Source organism: Aureobasidium namibiae, assembly GCF_000721765.1.
Source record: "Aureobasidium namibiae CBS 147.97 unplaced genomic scaffold scaffold_15, whole genome shotgun sequence".
In the NCBI taxonomy this organism is placed as follows: domain Eukaryota; kingdom Fungi; phylum Ascomycota; class Dothideomycetes; order Dothideales; family Saccotheciaceae; genus Aureobasidium; species Aureobasidium namibiae.
Genome location: NW_013581194.1, coordinates 522,036 through 542,208, shown reverse-complemented (window position 1 = coordinate 542,208; position 20,173 = coordinate 522,036). Strand labels below are relative to the sequence as shown.

The following is a 20,173-nucleotide window of genomic DNA, read 5'->3' as shown; positions in this document are numbered from 1 at the left end:
TACTTCGACTCAATGCATCGTTACCCATTCCGATAGCACAGCTGCCACATCGTCACTACTGTTGACAGAGCCGTTTGACGTCAGACTGCACAGATGCGATACTGGCCTCGACACAACACCCTAACCAAGCCATCCGCTTTGCGATTCTAATTTAGCGTGGGCTGTTTAGATTTCGCATATTACGCAAAATCGACTGTTACCATCTCGTAAGTTCCCGGTCTCTTTCCTGTCCGAGTTATCTACCGGCACCCGCACCCACGAGCCCCGATGGTGGCTACTCAGCAGTCCGACAGGCACCTATGGACAAAGATTTGCCGCCATGTGCTCTGATCATATTCCCTGTGGCGGACAGCTCTCCGCTTGGAATTGAACCAGCCCCCGTCACACCAATCGTTTTCCGCGCGCCGCAAGCCTGCTTTCCCTTTCTCCCCTCCCGTTCTCTGCTTCATATGTTCATTAGCATCTTTCCCCTTCGTTTGCAACGTCCCTTAGCCTGGTCGTAACAGACATCTTTGGCATGGAGGAGTAACGTGGTCAGATTCTCACTGTTGGCTTTTTCTCCCTCCTACACGGTACCACATAGTCCCTTCGATCGATTACCTTGAGGCCCTTGTGTAAGCCACCCACCCTTATACCGACTCGTCTTTCTGTTTTCGAGTTATCCCTAGTCCTAGCTGACTCGAATCTGACTAGAGTCGTTTCCAACACTTTGTCGTGTGGTTCATTGCGATAAGCCAAAGGTTGAAGCTCTCTTAGAATGGGTGATACACTACAAGCTCACGATCGGCAACTTACCACGCACTCGGATCAACAGGATTTGACGCAAGTAGATAGTGGGAGGCAATCGTTGGGAAAAAGCTTGCCAGCTTCAGGAGAACATGCGCCTTTCTACTCACAACTCGATCCATTCCCTCAGGCTTCGCACGCGCCATCTTCCCAGCATGGTAACCTGTATCGTAGCTACCAGCAACAACACTCTATGCATGGAATCGACATGAGCTCCATAGGGCATGCACTGCCTGGAGCTCCTACCTCACCCGCACCTCTAGGAGGGTTCGCTCAACAAGCACCGTCTCACCCTGCTGGAGTGTCAGCTCATACGTCAGGCATGCACTTTGGACCACAACTACACCACTATAGTCCTCAAGCTTACCCATCGAACATGGCGATGCACATGCCTGTGCTGCGCACTCAGGTAACTTCTTCTGGGATGCACCCTCAGTACTACTACAGTGGCTACGGCGCTCCTGCTCCTCAGGCTCCCATGCAAAGGCAAGGACAGCCCATGACAGGGTATCCGACGATGCCTGCAATGCCCTACAACAGGTCTGAGTCGAACAACCAACCAAACCACTTTGTGTCATACTTGAGTACGTTCATTCTACTCGATTGCAGTCTTAGCGCACGAAGCCTTTGCAGAGTTTCTCGATCGTCTTTGGACGGTAGCTCTCAAGCACAACTTTACTGACTTGGCATCGCACAGGTCATCCTAGACCCGAGTTGGTTACTCAGCCCACCCCGTCCTACCCCAGAGGTCCTCCAAGGAAGCCTAGACAATCCGGCCATGCGCTCTGGGTTGGAAACCTACCCCCTGCCACAACCATCAGCGATCTGAAGGACCATTTTTCACGTGAAGCGACCAACGACATCGAGAGTTTGTTCCTCATCTCCAAGAGCAACTGCGCTTTTGTCAACTACCGCACAGAGGCTGCGTGTACAGCTGCCATGGGCAGGTTCCACGATTCGCGATTCCACGGTGTGCGTTTGGTGTGTAGACTCCGTCGCGGGACACCCACTGAAGGATCCTCCTCTTCGACGACACCCGATTCGGTGACTCCTGAGTCCAGTAACGAGCTTGTTAAGCCCGGCAGGAAGGAACTTCGGAGAGCGACTTCTGGACCGGTCATCGTGGATAGTTCGTCTAGTCGATCGCCAAAGAAGGAGATCCAGCATGATGGCATCGATGGTGTGGATGGAGTTGATGGACTTCACAAGACTGGTGGCCAAAGCCCAGCACGTGTGCCTGAGAAGTATTTCGTTGTCAAGAGTCTCACGTTGCAGGATCTCGAGGCCAGTGTGCGCAGTGGAGTGTGGGCAACGCAGAGTCACAACGAGGTTGCGCTGAACAACGCTTATGAGGTATGATCGACCTCTTGGACTTCGATTCCTCATTTTCATTGTGCTTCACAAGCAAAAGCTAACTGTGCATACATCTAGACTGCCGATAGCGTCTTCCTCGTCTTTTCTGCCAACAAGTCTGGAGAATACTTTGGCTATGCTCGTATGACCAGCCCCATATCGTCGCGCCCAACAATCGCATCGACGAAACTACAACCCAAGACCAAAGATCTGGACAGCGGACCAAAATCTATACCGACCCCAGCAACACAATGGGCACCAAAGGGACGCATCGTAGACGACTCAGCACGTGGAACCATCTTCTGGGAAGTCGACAACACACCAGAGCAGGCACAAGAGGAAGCAGCCACCGACGGGGCCTCCCCAGTACAGCAACCCGAGCAAGAAGAGAAGGAAACAGGGTCTCAACGACAGAGGCAAGAGTGGGGCAAGTCTTTCCAGGTCGATTGGATCTCGACAAACAGACTTCCCTTCTACCGCACCCGCGGTCTGCGCAACCCTTGGAACGAGAACAGAGAAATCAAAATCGCGCGCGACGGTACAGAGATCGAACCGAGCATCGGACAACGCTTGGTGCAGATGTTCCATCTGCCTGTGCCGCTACCCAGGAGCAATTACCAGGCAAGGAAGGAGTCGTAGTAGATCTCAGGGTGGCTTGTTTGCAACCATGGGACCGGCTACCCATCGGGCATCAATCTTGGCTTGATAGCCGAACGGTCATGTCAAGTGCTCATGATCGGTGGAACCCTACACAGCGAATCAGGAACTCTGGACATGACATCGGAATACAAGATATGTGAAGCATTGAGCGCAATTCTATTGACATGAATCAAGAACATGGTCTTTGAAGCAAGTCTGTGCGAAAACGAATGCGATCAAAAGTCATAGCAAGTGCCACCTATTGCGGCTGAAAATTTTTTGCGCCTCCATCAGCAGCGATGTTGACCGTTCAATCGTTCAGCCTCTGTCGTAATCGTTATGCACGTAACTTGTCTAACGGATGCTTCCTTCTCATTCGATTTCCATCAGAACGTTAGGCATGCTTAACAAAGCAGTTGGCAACGAAGCGAACGTCAGTGCTTCTGCCCATCTCAAGACTTCGGAATGAGGGCGGTTGATGCTGCACTGGCATCCGCAGGCGCATTCGCACTTGAGAGAAGCTGGGAGCGCGAAGCGAGGACGACTTGGAACTCGCGAAAAGTGGTGCCCATGGCCTTTTCCAGACCGTCGATAGTTTGCGCGATACGCTGTTCGATGGCCGTCTTGCGAGCGAGCAAGCTCCGAAGAGTATCGAAGGCAGTCTGGTCAGAACTTGGCGCGTCGGTGTCGCCGCGGGTACCGGATCTAGATAGAAATGAGAGTTTAGCGTGTGAGCCATCGTCTCGTGCTTTGAGGCTCGATGCTTGCGAAAAGGCAGGACGTGCCGAAGCGTGTCATGCAATGTGGCTGAGCCTCTCGCGCAATATCGTATGGGCATTTGTAATTGCCATGGTGGTCGCGATGGGGGTACACATTGGCCATGGAACATATCGACAGGGACAAAGTGTATATGCATGGGGTTTCATGCACACCGATAACTTACTGCTGGACAGGCGCAACGCGCTTCAAGACTTTGATGCGTGCCTGCAATTCTTTGTGCCTACTTTCACGGTTCTTTTCGATCTTTCTCCGGGCATCACTCCGGCGAGCCTTGACCTTTAAAGCACTCGCGAGTCAGATATCTGGCACAGACAGGTTGTTCGAACAGAGAGATAGGGGTGCTCTGGTGTTGCTTACTGCTTTGTGCATCTGTCTCTGCTTTCTGACGAAACCTTGGTTGTCGTCTCCAGTGTCGGCGACCTTGGCGGCTTTTTGTGATTTGGTAGGCGGCATGATTGGAACAGGCCAACAAGGTGGCAACGATGTTTTCAGTGTGGGGGTGCGACGAGCGTCTGGTGCTTGGTCTGTCGGTAACAGACAATTTTGATGTTCACGCCCGGTATAGGTGCAAGAACGACCAAGGTAGGTAAGAGTGGCTGTTTAGAGCGGATTGGCAGATGTGGCCCGAACGGGAAAGAGCTGCTGCGATCGCAAATGCGGGGTAAATTCTGGTTTCTCCCTGTGGAGAAAAATTATTGCTCGCAGCCCAAACAACCACACATCTCTACAAACCAACCTCTTGTTACTCGTCAACATGGGTCTCGCAGGTCCCAAGAGGCGCTCCAAGATCGGCACCGACCCCAACAATAACAACTGGGCCAAAGCGACTGGTTCCTTCGGCCACAAGATCCTTGCCTCGCAAGGCTGGAAACCTGGCGACACGCTCGGCGCCAAAGACGCAAACCACGCCTCGCATTACACCGTCGGCAGCAACTCTCACATCCGCGTTCTCCTCAAAGACGACAATCTCGGTCTGGGCGCCGCCAGAGTTGGAAACAATGCAGAGACTTTCGGTCTGAGTCTGTACTCGGGTCTCCTCGGCAGATTGAATGGCAAATCCGAGGCCGAGGTCGAGAAGCAGCAAACCGCTCAACGAGACGTCGAATTGGCCCTGTACCAAGGAAGAAAGTTCGGCAACATCAACTTCATCAGTGCGGGCTTCCTGGTCGGCGACAAGATGGACCTCAAGTCAACCGTCATGCCCGATCCCAAGCTCGCCTCCAAATCTCCTGCGCTGGACGCAGCGAACAAGAAGCGAAAGAGATCAGATGTCGAACAACAGAGCACAAACGACGCTTCTTCTGACTCAGCCTCCTCGGATTCTGACGATGACGAGGACGTAGAAGAGGCACCCAAGTTGAAGAAGATCAAGGAGTCGAAGAAGGACAAGAAATCCAGAAAGTCATCTTCCAAGGACACAAGCAGCGATAGCACAGACGAATCCAAACTCAAGGACAAACGCAAGAAAGAGAAGAAGGACAAGAAGCGAAAGGCTGCCGATGCATCAAGTTCAGAAGACGAGACGCGAGCCGAGAAGAAGGCACGCAAGGCAGAGCGACGCGCAAAGAAGGAGGCAAAGAAAGAAGACAAGAGAAGGAGAAAGGAGGAGAAGAAGGCAGCCAAGTCAGGCACAGCGACCCCTTCGACTGCTCCAGGAACTCCTGCAGAGCCTACACCAGTAGCCGCTTTGTATGGCAGACAGAACGTCCGCCAACGCTACATCGCCCAGAAGCGTCTTGCGTTCATGGACCCGCAAGCCATGAAAGAGGTTGGTCTAACCATCAGCTATCACGTATGGTCACAACTAACTCTTTCACAGATCTTCATGGTCAAGGCATAGATCATCCATGTCCACTCACTCTTTGTCTCTCGGTTGGCCGCGGAACCTAGTGTGGCCTACCTTATATCCTATTGAAAGTTTTGGTTGGCGCATGGTAGACGGAAGCGTAGAAAATCGTTCTGTCTTCCTTTTTTTCTTCTCTAGCGTAGTGCATAAGGTCTGGGAGTTTGAACATGTGCGTTATTCTTATTACTGATCCAATCCAAGATCCTGCTCGCAAATTCTCTGTGATTTTGTTCATACAGCAAATTCTAAATGTTATTGGCCATCAAACCTCACTTTTATATGATAATAGTGATCTTTACTGCAGAGCACAAGTAGTGACGCGAAATGCTGTATGCATGCATGTCTCGCTTGCAATTCAACATACAAGCAGATCTCTAAGAGGGCGGCTAAATGTTTTCATCCAACCACTATGGCTATGCAAAATGCACCGTCTCTTTACTGGAACAGGAAATGTCTCTCGAGAGCCGTGAGGTCAGCGGCTTTCTATGGAGTCGTCTGACATCAAGAGAGAACTGTGCATTTGTGACAGCTACCGCGATGCTATCAAAAGACACAGTAGTTGGTAGCCTAGAGATATGTCCGGATAGAGCTCAAACAAGTTGTTTCTCGATGGAAATCATTGTGCTTCTCGAGAACCTTGTGCATCTCCACAATTACCGGGGTGACAGTGTCCTATATATCAAGAGAGAGGTGGGAAGGAACGACCTTCACTGAGCATGTGAAGAACAACAATCTAAAATCCGTCTAATCGCCGGTTGATCACCAAAGTGTGTGGGGGCGGCGACTTCCGCACTCGAGGTCGACTTGCCTTCCATCTTTTATTCTATCCAACCAGTATTCAATCTTGCGGTGACAGATTCTTTGAGCATGTCAGAATGGCATCTGTACTGGACACTGGAGTCTCCACGGCTGTTCTGAAATCACACAATTCAAAGCAAGGTTTGATCGCTGAAGGCGCCGAAGCGTTCTCAGCATTCTTCGAAGATTGCCGCAATGCCTTTCATCAAGACTATAGCGGCAGACCGCGCAAACGTACGAGACTCGATCATGACCATCTGGAGCCAGCCCATCGTTCTCTGGAGACTGGAATCACCCTCGCTCGACTTAACGTCAACATGAGACCAAGCCCAGGAACAACCAACCATGGCGACTTATCAACCATCTTGGAAGACGATATTGAGGTTGGAGTCATCGAGTTCCATCATTCAGATCCTTCGAAGCCCTCTCTCACTCTCGTCGGCCATAGTGGTTACAAGAAGAGTCCTTCACTGAGAGTTGAGACGACAAAATCCATCTCGCCGGCCACAGTCAGTCTGCTTTTGCGCATAGTGAGTCTCGAGAAACGTTCCAGGCGCAACGTTAAACCAGGTATCTGCCGTTCCACTTGTCTCCTGCATCGTTCGGTTGGTCCCTCTGGTCTTGTGTATACCTTAGAGTGCAGCATTGTGTGGTTCGACGGCGAGTCAGCTTTTGGACCACTGGCAACCAAGAAAGAGGACTGGGCCACTCTTACTCAATTCTTTCCAGAGCCCACAAATGCTCAGAGCAAGTCTTGGACGCCACAAGAGTTTTACGCCAGCGTACACTCTCCACCAAACGATGCGACTGTTCCTGAATTAGTCGAGCAAAAGGTCCTTGAAACCGATCTGTACCCCTTCCAGAGACGCGCCGTCGCATGGATGCTGCATCGAGAAACTTCTTCTCGTGACCAAAGCCAAAGCCGGTTATCCTACACTTCGGTCAAAGACGCAAATGAACAGGCGTGTTTCGTCAGCCACTTGGAGGGCGTTGTGTGCTCTGCTGCACAGTTTGGTGCCTTCGAAGAACCAAGGGGAGGAATCCTAGCAGAGGAAATGTAAGCAAAGCGAGGGCACAGACAGTACAGATCAAGAGCCATCCGATGGCTCTTGAATCAGCGTCTGTACCTCCATCGTTCTTACTTAAGAAACATGCTAACTGTACTCTTGCTTTTAGGGGTCTTGGTAAAACGTGCGAGCTCATCGCGCTAATGTGCCTGAATAAGCGAAAGATGGATACCGAGAATATAGAAGATCACACGCTCATCAAATCTCGAGCTACACTGATCGTCACACCTCCGACTATCTTGCAACAATGGAAAGACGAATTGGCTCGGCACGCCCCCGGTCTTTCAGTCCTGCACTACAAGGGTGTCTCTGATGTTGAATCGTCCAAGCAAGAAGTGCAGGACATCACAAAAGACTTGGCAGAGCGGGATGTAGTCATCACGACCTACTCTGTCTTATCGAAGGAGGTGCATTTTGCCGTTGACCCTCCTGAGCGTTCAATGCGACATCGAGACCGCAAGCGCACTCGTCCTCGCAGCCCTCTGGTGCAAATGCACTGGTGGAGAGTCTGCCTGGATGAGGCTCAAATGGTCGAGTCGGGAGTCAGTGCAGCAGCTCGGGTGGTCTCACTTCTACCGCGTAAGCACGCCTGGGCAGTGTCTGGCACGCCTCTAAAGAAGGATATCCAAGATCTGTTTGGACTTCTCGTTTTCCTCAGATATCAACCCTTTTGCAACTCTTCAGCAATCTGGACCCGACTGATACATCAATATGGCGACTTGTTCAAAACATTGTTCGGCCGCATCACTCTGCGTCACACCAAGGATCAAGTACGACATGAACTGCGATTGCCTCCTCAGAGGAGGGTCGTTTTGACATTACCATTCACCCAGGTCGAAGATCAAAACTACAAGACGTTGTTCGAGACGATGTGTGATGAGTGCGGGTGTAGATCGGATGGATCTCCTCTGACCGATAATTGGGACCCTGAATCGTCTGCAATACTGCAAAGGATGAGAGCCTGGCTTTGTCAATTACGACAAGCTTGTTTACATCCACAAGTTGGTGGCAGGAACAGAAGAGCGCTTGGGCGTGGTCAAGGTCCTCTGCGTACTGTGGCCGAGGTCCTCGAAGTCATGATAGATCAGAACGAGACATCCATTCGCACGGAGTCTCGTCTTGCCATCAATACCGAGCTTCTGCGAGGTCATATCATCGGTAACGCAAAGGATGACGAACACAGAGCTGAAAAGGCACTAGAGATTTACAAGTCAGCACTCAAGGGGTCTGAAGCGATTGTCGTCGAGTGCAGAGCCGATCTTGCCAGAGCGGCTGCTCATGCAGTTAGTCTCAAAAAGACACCCGACGACTCAGAGCATGAGAAGTCAACAGAAGAAATCGCTGAAGGACGGTGCAAAGTCGCTCTGCATTCTGCATTGCAACTGAAGCATGCATGTGCCTTCTTCGTCGCAACAGCGTTTTTCCGAATCAAGTCCAACACCATCATCACCGAGCCAGACTCGGAGAGATTCCAAGAACTCGAGCAACAGGAGTCGACCTACTACGAATCTGCTAAGCTAACTCGCAAAGAGATCCTGAATGATGATTCATCCAAAGCCGAGAGACTCATGCACACGATAGAACAGGAGAAGGACCTGATTCTCAAGGCATCCAGCCTTGCTACTTTGGAGAGTTTTGGAGGTGTGGAGAACGTCAAGATAGTAAGTCTGATACGAGAACTCATCCACCTTGTATGGGAGGATAATTTTGCAACAGAACGGCTGACGATACAAAGGTCCACAAAGCTCACGACCTTGCCAAAATCATGAACGCGCAGGCAAAGCTTATCGATGAATGGAAACAAAAGGTGACTGAGCTATTGCTCAAACCTTTGGTCGACAAGGACGAGGACAGTGTTCAAACCACCGGTGACGAGTACGAAGATTCGACCAAATCACAGGATGCTCTGAATGCTTATCTGGATGCGCTTCGCGCCATTGTCGCTGATCGCTCGACTTGTATCACAGGACAGAGTGCACCTCTTATTGATCAAGAGGTGACGTCTGTGATCCAGGAGGCCAGAGCGGGCCGATGGCGTCCCCCAGAACCTCTGCTCGAGCTGCTTGCGATTCGCAATCGTCTCAAGCAAAAGCCTGACGGCTTGTTGTCTGTGCGTGGCTTGGTGCACGAGATACGTGGCATTGAAACGGCACTCGACTGGCAAGATGGCACCACACGAGCTGGTGCTGAACTTCAGATCGTTAGGGGTCAAGCAAAGCAGCTCGCTGCTATCGCCAAGGAAGAAACCGAAGTCCTGACACGTCTCGAGGAATTGATCGAACTCTTCTCCACTACGGTCAATTTGCGGCTGGACTTCTACAGACAGCTCCAGGTAATTTCAGACACTGTTGCTCCTTACAAAGAGGACTCTTGGGATGATACTTTGGATGTGGCTGCTCTCGAAACTGCAACCCGTCGACAGGAGGCCCAAAGCAAGGCACTTGCCGCTCTGAAGACAAAGAATCGATTCCTGCTCCACCTGCGCGCTGAGAGCACAAACTCGCAAGAAACACAACGAATCTGTGTCATTTGTCAAAGCTCGTTTGAACAGGGAGTCCTCACCGTTTGTGGCCATCAATACTGCAAGGAGTGTATAAATCACTGGTGGAGTGCTCATCGTACCTGTCCTGTTTGCAAGCGCCATCTCGTGCTTGCAGATTTCCATCAAATCACGTACAAGCCGCAGGAGCTGCAGGCACAGGAGGAGCAGTCTGAACCTTCCTCGCCAAGCCAAGGCTCCAGCCAGAGTGCGACACCTGGAACTACTCTCTATGCCGACATTGGCAACGACACACTTGCCCAGATCAAATCCATTGATCTGAACGGTTCGTTTGGTACGAAGATAGATACCCTCGCACGACACATCCTCTGGATACGCCAGCATGACCCCGGTGCCAAAGCCATTGTTTTCAGTCAATTCAGAGAGTTTCTCGACGTCCTCGGCACCGCGTTTAAGCAGTTCGGTATCGGTTACTCGCGTATGGGGAAGCCAGGCGCAGTCGACCGATTCAAGAACGACGCCGGTATCGAGTGTTTTCTGCTAGACGCAAAGACGGACTCTTCAGGCCTGAATCTCGTCAATGCGCAATACGCGTTCCTCGCAGAGCCGCTCATCAATACGGCAATCGAACTGCAAGCCATCGCTCGCGTACACAGAATCGGCCAACAGCGACCAACCACCGTCTTCATGTATCTCATCGGTGATACGGTGGAAGAAGCCATCTACGAAATCTCGGTGGCCCGACGTCTAGCCCACATGCAGAAAGCCACTAGCACCAAGCAAGAGTCACAGCGATCGAAGTCAGCAACGCCCGCACTGGGGGAAGCAGCCATCGATGCAGCCAACTCGCTCGAATTGCAACAAGCGCCCGTGTCAAAGCTGCTCGTACAGGGCAAAGGCGATGGCGAAGTGGTGCCCAACGACGATCTGTGGAGTTGTTTGTTCAGTCGTTCTGCTAAAAGTCAACGACAACAGCAACAACCGATTGTCGTCTTGGCAGAGCTCGAAACGGAAGTTGCAAGACACTTGCGTGGGGAAGCGGCTGAGAATAGACTTTGCTGACCACGTGTCATGGGGACAACACAAGGGAGTGTGCTCCGGGTGCAAGGTAGAAGAACAGACGGGAACGACAAACGCCTCTTCAGGGCAAGATAGGACAGATGAAGAGCGACCGAAAAGAACGTCACGTAATGATGAAAATAGTTTTGACCGAAACTTCTGACAAGCGTCAATATCAAAAAGCAAAACAGGGAGGACAAATATTCGTCTGTTGCAGGGTGACCTCTATAAAGCAGATGGTCAGAAGATGAAATTGAAATGTGTGACAGACATGCTAAAAACCAACTTCCATCAAAATGCTGCAATGTAACGAAGAGTGTTCAACGTCTAGGAATATGTTCAGCAAAGGGCTCCCAAGCCGTCTTCCTATTCCTTGTGGTCCATAGAGTTGTGGTTGTCCATTGATCTGCTGGCGATGGGACTGCCTGGACTCTGTGCGGCGAGAGAGGGTTGTCTTGTTATCGCAAAGAGGATTAGGCGTGTGAAAAAAAGGTCTTCGGATGCGAGTTGCAGCCATTGTATCTGATGGGATCAGAGGTCCGAGATATTCGATATCCAAAAAAAAAAAAAAAAAAAAAAAAAAAAAACGGGTTTCGGTGAAGCATATCGACTACCTCTTGCGTGTCGAATCGGACGAGCGGGATTTGTCGTCACGTTCGACGTGTTCGGTGGCGCGGAGCAAAGTAGACAGCGAAGCCTTGTTCTTGATATTACCATCAGTTGCATCATGCGTCGACTGCCACGGTGGGGAACGTAGTGACTGTCCTGGTTGAGTGACTTGGTGCATCCGTGGAGACGAGTAAAGCGAATCCGGAGTCGAGCGTTTCGACATGGCTCTCGGATCGAGAAGGGGCAGTGTGGTATGCAAGGGCCAGTTAAGGAGAGGGGTATCCGCGGAGTTGCGCGTAGCTATGGAGGTCAAGGAGTTGATAGGGGGAAGAATTGTGTTTGTGGTTGGAGCAGGTTTGTTTGTCGCACTAGAATGGAGGGCGGAACCTAGAGGAGCGGAGGCAGGAGCGGCACCGTTCGTAGGAGCAGTTGTGGGAGAAGTGGCGGGAGCGGTAGTAGGAGTAGTGGTGGGAGCAGGGTAAGAGGAAGCCAGCGAGCGCGAGTCTTGGTCCGACGAAAGTGTGGACATGGTGGTGTAGCGATGCAGCGAGGGGTGAGGCTGGCTAGGTTGGTTGGACCGCCAGGTCGAGTAGGCCGAGGAAGTAGTCGAGTCTGACGGGCCTCTGGGGATGGGAAAAAGGCGGTAGCGTTCGAGGTTGGTCGGGCTATGGGTGGGTGAAGCTCGGACTTTGTCTAATGGCGACGGCGGCTGGTTGTATGTGCCGTCAATGCCGTCCATACCATCATCGCCATCAACGCCGTCCATAGCATCAGCACCTTCTTCGCCGTCGACAACCGACTCTTCAAAGATGCGCGATTGGCTGCTGGTCTCGGGTCGAAGTTTTGATTTCTTGTAGTCCGGGCCTTGTTGCTGTTGGTTGGCGTCGCCCGAGTGTTTGGCCTTGAACTCGGCCAGATAGTCCTGATACTGCTGATACTGGGGTGTCTTTTTGTATTTCCTGAGTTCCGAATAGTACGTATCCTTGAGAGCTTGAGCCTCGCGTTCGCAGGGTTCCTTTTCGTGTGCCTGCAGCTCCTGCCATCGCTCACCTACCAGCTTGGCAATCTCGGTGAAGGAGAGTTCCTGCCCTTTGAGTTGATCGCGGATTTCTGTTCACCTTGATGTCAGTGACCATCTTGCAACGTTTCTGTCGCAACACGAACGATTTGAAAAGATGACGTATGCCGAAGGGGGGCGCTCTGGTGCATGCTCGTCTGCCTGTTGATACGTTGCTTTAGCATTGGCCTGTATGCGCACCTCTGGCTACATACTTTGGGATGACGCCTGTACTTTCGTTTGCTCCTCTGTGGTGGTGGTCCGCTGGTTCGACTTGCAGTGTCGTGATCCTGAGAGCCATTGGAAGTTTGTTGCTGGAGTTGAGGGGGCTGGCTTTTCTTGAATCCATCGAGGCCAGCAGATTCGTCGCGCGACTCGGACGTCAGGAGCAGCGGCAGAGGAATTCTGTCTTTGGATGCTTCAAGGATGGCTCGCTGGAGTTTCTGTCATGGTACAATCAGTATTGGGTGGGAACGTGTGCCCGTGTTAGACAAAACACACCCGTCGATGGCCAAGTTTCACGCCGAGAGCCTCGCTGTAGATATGATCAGATCGGTGGTGGAAATGCAGCAGGGCACCGTGACAACTTACAGATCCGACTCGGTGATATCCATGAGCGTGTCCCATGTGTCGAAGCCTTCATCAACAAAGGCATCGTGATAGCGCGCGAGATCCAGTCGCTCGAGCAGTGATTTGAGGGTCGTCATATGCGCGCAAAGGGCCAGGGTCCGTCGCATACATGCACAGCGAGAGATGGGCGAGGTTGTCAGAAGGCGGACGTGGTAATATTGTCAAGATGCGCTAACCGCGTCCAAGTCTGGCCGGATTGAGAGAAGGCGTCACGACGACATTCTGGGCCGAATCGCTGCAGCGGTACGGAGACTGTAATGGACAATGGTAAACGGCCGTGGTGAAGGCTCGCGATTTCGATGGTCCTCGACGATGACGGCCAGCCCCGAGCTAATCCTGCTGAGTGATGGCAAAGGTCAAACCGCAGGCGCGCTCGGAGTGGGCCTCCGAGCTGCAAATCCAATACTTTTGCTCAGCGAGTCGGGGACACGTGTGACTTGCCCTACGCGACCTCCTTCTACATGCCGTTCTGTCTGTGGAGCCCATGGTTTCGTTATAGGCCATGCGATTGGGTCCAGTGCCCTCCATCGACTTGTAATCTCCTATTGCAAGATGCAAGCTTGGCGAACCATGCTACATTGCACGAATGCGCTTCCGCTCACGGACCCTTGTCGCATCCTCCTGTCAAGATCAACGATGCCATCGCAGCAATCTTGAACCATCGTCCACCCGACTCGTCACCACATCTTTCACTCGACAATCAAATCTCGTCCCTGTATGCCACCTTCTTTCTTTTTTTTCGCCTCACCTTCTCTGCCTTTTCCATGACGCATTCGCCTGTAGATATCCTAGCCGACCAAGCATGGTCAAAGCCTAAACCGCTTTGACGCCTCTCGGCCTACGGTCAAAACGACCGCCTCCGCGACGCCTGCTGCTGCTGACTACGTATCGTGTCGTTTTAATTGAGTCCGCTTGCTCACCAAAGTTTTGCGGGGGAAGCACAACTGAAAATCACCGCATCCTCCCTACTCCTCGTCTTGGTGCATGATGGAAAAAACATGGCATTTCTCTACCCATCTACTATCGCCGATATTGCGGAAGATGTTCCGATGCTCCTGTTCCTGTCTCGTCGCCTCTCAATACGTACTCGTTCATGTCATTATCTATTATCGATGGCGCTGACGGCCCACACTCTGTCCTGTCCTCCTCATGCCCTGCTGACAATACTCGAGGCGGCTCACTAGCATCAAGTTGTAGTTGACGCCTGCGTAATTCGTCCTTGTCCTCCGTTGGTGTCAGACAAGCGTTGGTAGCGTCCGCTATGTTGTACACAGTCCGAGGTCTAGGCACTTGATCGGACGTTTGTGTTGTGGACAAATCGGCTTGTGCAGAGCCTCCAATAGCCGCTCCGGGATCCCCGTAAGTGTCGTCTGGCGGCAGAGCTGGAGCTGTTGCCTGGTCCGCGCTTGTGGATGCTGAAGCCATGGCAGGTGGTTGACTTGGCATCAATCTGGCCTCCGCCCTGCGTAGACGTTCCTTCTCAGGAAGGGACCCTTCGTCCTCTAGTGGCGGTGGTTCGTGATAAGCTGGATAATAAGACTCATCATATGAGTACCCTTGACTCATATCCCACTGATAGTCCTCCGGCCCATAGTCGTAGCCGGGACCATACTGGTAATCTAAGGGTGTAACAAGGTCATGGTCGTGGTTGTACACACCTGCATGCTGATAAGTTTCAAAATCCCGGCTTGACACTGCCGAATGACCCTGCTGTTGAAACACATTTGGTGACATGTCCGAAGGCGACTCAGAACAATGAGAAGATGAAGGCGGTTCTGTCGCCTTTTGTTTTCCTTTTCTGGCCTTGCGTTCACTGTCGGTCGTACCAACAACTACCTCAAACGTGCAAGTCGCAACCGATTTGTCTCTTCGGATCGGGGCAGTATCGAGGATGCCTGCGCCGTTGAGCATCAGAAAGGGAGTATCGTCAGGTCCATTGCCATTGAAGAGGTTACTCTCTTTGGCATCGACGGGTCGCGGAGCGGCAGAGACTGGCCCACTGCCGTGTTGCGAGAGATATCTGTCGTGCGTGAGCTTGCCCTGTATGTCGAGAACAATCTCAATGTAGTATCGAAAAGAAATCATAGCTCCAGGAACCGAGGTGATTGTGGGAAATGCGCCGTGAGGAACGCCAATCTTGGCGTTGATCTCTGCCGTCAGAGATATGGGATCAACATACAGGGGTACTAGGATCTGGGCAAGATCCTTGCGAAAAGTGTGACTGGATCCGGCACCGGACAGAGACAAGCCGCCGAGACCTGTGATGGACTTGGGATAGTAATCTTCGTACTTGCGCTTCTGGCCATCGCTTACGGGCCCCAGGGGCAAGGCAGGATGCATGTCGACGCGGGCCTGACGGTACAAAGTGATGATGATGCCATTTATGCTTTTGATGTGCTTTGTGTGGTTGATAGAAATGCGGACGGGGAAACTATCGCCTCGCAGACAGGCGCCCTTGAGCAGCTCGACGGTGGCAGTGATGAGCTTGTGTGGGGTGTCGCTGAGACTACTGCTGACGCGGCTGTCTAGACTAAACTCGCTCACCGAAGGGGGCGGCGGTTCTGCTTCGCGCGCAGGGGAATTCGGGGTCTTTGACGGCAGAGAAGCAGAGGTTTTGACGGGTTTGGTCTTTCGGGTAACGGGCTCGAGAGTGATTGTGCGTGGCATCGGGGGCAGCAGGGGCGCAATGTCGACGCGCTCGACGAGATAGATCTTCTGGTCGTGGGTGATGACGGGGGCAATGGTGGTCGGGCGGGTCAGGGTGGCGGTGAGCATGTAGGAGATGGTGCCGCGTTCGAAGTCGATGCTGCTGGGCAGGTCCATGTCGTCGGGGAACTGGACCTCGAAGTCGAAGCGGTACACGCCCTCGTCCAGACGGCCGTCGCCGCAGAGGACCGACTCGTCCTCGAACAGCGAAGCGAAGCCATTGCCAAAGTACTCGCCAGACTTCTTGCCTCGTCCCTGGGCGCGGCCGATGCGATTGGTGTTGCCGCGCAGCTGGTCGGCGGTCGCGCCGGGGGTGCGGTAGACCTGGGCGAAGCCATGCAGGCAGACGGAGACGTGGGTGACGCGGACGGGCTTGACGACCTTGACGACGACGCAGCCCTTGACGCTCTCGCCAGGCGAGTACTGCTTGTGCGGATCGTGGGCCTTGATGTGGAAGTCGGCAATGCTGCGGCCCTTTTGCGAGAACAGCGGAGACGCGAAGCGCGACAGGATGCGGCGACCGGCCGACGCGACGGATGGAGCGGAAGGCGCTGACGGCGACGACGACGAGCTCATGGTGTGGCGGTCACGGAAGGCTGGAGCATCGTCACTGCTGGCCTCAGATATGGGCCTGGCGCATTCGTCCGATTTTAGGTTGTGAGTGACAGCAAGCAACAAGCAGCAAGCACCCTCTCCCCATGGGCCCGCCCCATCGCCCTCTAGTACCAGCAGCTACAGTAAACGACTGCCCGGGTCCGCTTGAGGATTCAGGAACCGTTCATCCATCATCCCTGCCGCATGTGCTTGCACTGCCACGGCTCGCCCGTCTTCTCCTTCATACTTAACCACCCCCATCACTTGGGCGCCATGATCCAGTCTGTGGCCGTTGTCTTCCAGATTGACCTCAGCCAAGCGCTGTGTTGGCGTTTCATGCTCTTGGTGTGCTGTGGAGCACTCGGCCTCCTCCCTGACTGTCCCGACTTCGGCTCAAGCTTCCCTGCATCCCTCCACCTGCTCCCGCGAACACTTACGGTCTGACTCTGACAGTGATTATGCGACAAGCATCTGATCGCCAACACCTCTCCGTTTCGTCCACCAAACAAGCTTCCGTGGGCAACGAGATGCGCATCGCTTTGCAGCCACAAACCATCACGGCTCGTCTCAGCGACACATGGGCTTCAAATGATTAGACGCCGTCATTTGGTCCTAGTACCATCGTCTCGTGTGCAATTTCGATCGTGATATATATATGTCCTTCAACAACAACGCTGGACTCTGTTTGTTCCGACAAAGGAGACAACTAGCCAACTACGAACACAGGATAATGAAACGATAAACCCTCAACCAGAAAGCGACAATGCAGAAAATGAAACACGCCGTGCGCCTTGCTAAACCCGATGAGACATCCTTCGTTCCTCAATCAAACCTTTCCATCCCAGCTCCATACACGGCTCGTGTCCACATTCTTCCACTGTCCGTTGTACACCTTGTCGGCGCCCATCATAACTCCAATGATGCGACAGGCCGCACTGGAGCTGCCGCAGACTGCTGCATCTGCATGCCCCACGACCGCTAGATCCAAGAGGTAGGCACGCCCAACCAGCTCTCTCAGTTTCAGGACTGCCATTTGCATATCCTCGCCCATTCCCTTGTCGGACGCAGAAGGATGGCCCCGGCCGAGAGAGAAGAACAAGGAAGCATAGAATCCTCCTTCCCATCCAGAGTTCTCGTCGACATGTTTGACGTATGCGGATCCCGGCTTGCGGATGGGCTTCGCAGGTTCTAGTGTCTTCTTACTAGCAAGAACGATACGTTCCTGGGGGCGTGACACTGTGAGATGCGAAGGAAGTGTGTTTAATAGATCTTGCGACGAAAGAATGTCTGGATCATCCGAGGCAAGAAGTAAGGCAGTTGGTTCCGGAGAGGATTTGTTTGGTGAGAAAGCAGCAAAAAGCTCGCTGGCTGCAGACGTGTAACGTTCGAATGGGAGGTAATCATGGCTGTACTCGACCTCAAAGGGATGCAGGTCTCCACGACGAATATGCATGCCAACAAGTGGCGTCTGAGAGGCGGAAGCAGCGGCACGCATCACGGTCAACTTGTGCGCCAAGAACGGTGCGTCCTCTCCCTGCAGATGGAACAAGTCTTGATAGCCTTGTCGGACTAGGTCGTAGATCGGGCGATTCCTCTTGAACCCATGCTTAAGTGATTGCTGATACTCGGTTTTGAAGGCAGTTCCGAAAGTCCAAGGCAAGGTGGCTGCAGAGACAACCAAATGGCGAGCGCTATGAGGGCACGGAAGCACTTGGTTGGCTGGCGGAGGTGCACAAGCCGATGGGGGAGGCTGTTTGAAGTATGTGGTGTATCTTCCGTACGACCTCGAGGATTGTCAGCACACAACCAATGCAATCATGTTGGGACTAAATCTTACCACTTTGAATCGTCGATGAAGAAAGTGCGGCCTTCCTTCTTGGCCATGCCGTAACTGAGCCAGAGGGCGAGGAGCGTGTTGCCAAAGCCGGCCTCGGTGGTTTCCATGACGAAGGTCAAGCTGCTCTGGCAGGTAGGAAGATCAGAACTGCTTGTGTTCGGATGGCCAACAACAGAGATGTGCTTTTGTCCTTCATCCATGGCGGGCAACAGGTTGAGGGCTTCAGCTTCGTCGACTGACATGAACGTCGTGTCTGCGGCGTAGTAAGGGCGTTTCCAGAAGTGGGGTCTGCTTTTGCCTTGAATTCTTGACGGCCGGCTAGTCATGGCGTCGACGCTTTTCCTGACCCCCTCGCTGGTCGAACAGATTCGACTGTATTCATGTTGCTCGAGAGGGAAGCCAAAAGATGGAGGAATCGAGACGGTCCATCTTGGCTGGCCGTGCTGGTCCTGGAATATCAAGGGAGTTGGGTGATCGGGAATTGGTGCTCCGTTGATGAGATCGATCTGCTTGTCGGCATTGGCGAAGACAGCATCAAATCGGAAATCGCTGGTCAATAGAGGAGCAAGACTATAGCAGATCAAGACGACAGCCAGAACACAGAGCATGACGACTGTACGCCAGCGGGATGTCTTTTGCCAGCCACCAAAGAAGCCATGATGGTTTTCGCGTGCGTGTTTGAGTAGAGGCGAAGGTAGAGGGTCGCTATCTTCTCTCGCGGGGATCCAAAGAAATTTCCCCTTCTCAGCGCTGTCATGGGCGTGATCGGCAACGACGGGCGATGTATGGGCTGACGCAAAGGACCCCGTCGACGAGATAGACAGATTAGTGTTCCTGCGGTCACGCATTCTGCCTGAGTGGAGGCCGAGTTGCATGAACTGTATTTCACTATGCTCTAGGAGATGCTGAACAAGTTTGGGACAGTCCAGTCAGAGAGGAATATCAAAGACCAGTCGTGCAACCCAATGCTGACATGTGTGAGATGAGGTGCAGGTTGGGTGTGATCTCGGCTGTCAGATTGCTGCCGTACCACAAAAAGTACCAGAGTCGCGCAAAGAATCGCTCAACAGGGGAAAACAAAAAGAACTCGAGCTTAGACGGAAGAGAGAAGCGACCAAAGACAGTTAGAAGAACCCGCTTCTGACTGGATACTGAGAAGAGACGGGCTTCCAGAGCCACGAACGATGCAGATCGCAGAAAGTTGGGGATGCAGAGTGGAAGAAAAGAAAGACCGACGAAAAGAGCACGACTCGCCCATCGGCAGGAGGTGCATATATGCAGCATCGTTATCCACCCAGAATGCCCCTCTTGTCTGTGCGGTGGCCAGCACCTCTGACCAACCATCCCTGTTTGCTTTGACTTTGCTACACGACGCGACAGGATACGAGACGGGCTCATCAAACCTGCGGACGCCAATCCCAATGTCCATGTGTGGCAGCTTCAGATAGCCGTTTGCGCCATAGGGCTTACTCTCAAGTCGAACGAACGACCTGTCAACCCCATCGTCAGATATCTACGTTGTGGCAGACGGGTGTGAGAGAAAGAGTGAAGCCGGCGACATGAAACGAGCCTAGACTGAAAACCGACAGAGTCGCCGCGGGCCCGTCCGCCTTACCGCACCAGCCACCTTCCTGCAAGCATTCGACGTTCCCAGCCTAGATTTCAAGAGTTACTTCCATCCTCCGCGGACACACATCATTCTGACACTAGCTAGCAGCTGCCGTTGATGGCTCTGTACCTACTCACTGCTCATAGAATGCTACCAGTATGATAGTACGTTGTGCTTCTCTTGGGCTCAAAAGCTCACCAAGGTGATTGAGAGACTCGCTACAACCGAGGCAGCATGACTCGGATTTTTATGTTACATGTCGTCAAGGCGCGTCTGCTTCATAGTGGAGTCGCGGAACGAGAG

General features: G+C 52.8%; 7 protein-coding genes across 7 annotated transcripts; 3 read left to right on the top strand and 4 right to left on the bottom strand.

Annotated features, from left to right (window-relative positions):
• Positions 1-994: 994 nt before the first annotated feature.
• M436DRAFT_84345 (uncharacterized protein) lies at positions 995-2,778 on the top strand (the record flags this gene model as incomplete). Its single annotated transcript, XM_013569546.1, has 3 exons — positions 995-1,370; positions 1,484-2,139; positions 2,218-2,778. 3 exons carry the CDS (start codon positions 995-997, stop codon positions 2,776-2,778), a joined length of 1,593 nt encoding a protein of 530 aa, XP_013425000.1.
• A 452-nt stretch (positions 2,779-3,230) lies between these two features.
• Positions 3,231-4,011, bottom strand: M436DRAFT_66176 (uncharacterized protein; the record flags this gene model as incomplete). The annotated part of the gene is made up of 3 exons (XM_013569478.1): positions 3,231-3,483; positions 3,722-3,828; positions 3,916-4,011. 3 exons carry the CDS (start codon positions 4,009-4,011, stop codon positions 3,231-3,233), a joined length of 456 nt encoding a protein of 151 aa, XP_013424932.1.
• Positions 4,012-4,312: 301 nt separating this feature from the next.
• M436DRAFT_53047 (uncharacterized protein) lies at positions 4,313-5,398 on the top strand (the record flags this gene model as incomplete). Its single annotated transcript, XM_013569403.1, has 2 exons — positions 4,313-4,828; positions 4,895-5,398. The coding sequence occupies 2 exons, from the start codon at positions 4,313-4,315 to the stop codon at positions 5,396-5,398; spliced, it is 1,020 nt and encodes a 339-aa protein (XP_013424857.1).
• A 1,121-nt stretch (positions 5,399-6,519) lies between these two features.
• On the top strand, positions 6,520-10,831 carry M436DRAFT_52841 (uncharacterized protein; the record flags this gene model as incomplete). Its single annotated transcript, XM_013569359.1, has 3 exons — positions 6,520-7,259; positions 7,379-8,930; positions 9,005-10,831. The coding sequence occupies 3 exons, from the start codon at positions 6,520-6,522 to the stop codon at positions 10,829-10,831; spliced, it is 4,119 nt and encodes a 1,372-aa protein (XP_013424813.1).
• A 607-nt stretch (positions 10,832-11,438) lies between these two features.
• Positions 11,439-13,201, bottom strand: M436DRAFT_53120 (uncharacterized protein; the record flags this gene model as incomplete). Its single annotated transcript, XM_013569417.1, has 5 exons — positions 11,439-12,547; positions 12,602-12,656; positions 12,710-12,937; positions 12,996-13,029; positions 13,086-13,201. 5 exons carry the CDS (start codon positions 13,199-13,201, stop codon positions 11,439-11,441), a joined length of 1,542 nt encoding a protein of 513 aa, XP_013424871.1.
• Positions 13,202-14,144: 943 nt separating this feature from the next.
• On the bottom strand, positions 14,145-16,406 carry M436DRAFT_53178 (uncharacterized protein; the record flags this gene model as incomplete). The annotated part of the gene is made up of 2 exons (XM_013569424.1): positions 14,145-14,199; positions 14,287-16,406. 2 exons carry the CDS (start codon positions 16,404-16,406, stop codon positions 14,145-14,147), a joined length of 2,175 nt encoding a protein of 724 aa, XP_013424878.1.
• Positions 16,407-17,271: 865 nt separating this feature from the next.
• Positions 17,272-18,764, bottom strand: M436DRAFT_16958 (uncharacterized protein; the record flags this gene model as incomplete). The annotated part of the gene is made up of 2 exons (XM_013569314.1): positions 17,272-18,208; positions 18,262-18,764. Coding segments are annotated over 2 exons (1,440 nt in total), but the record flags the coding sequence as incomplete, so codon positions are not given.
• Positions 18,765-20,173: the final 1,409 nt, after the last annotated feature.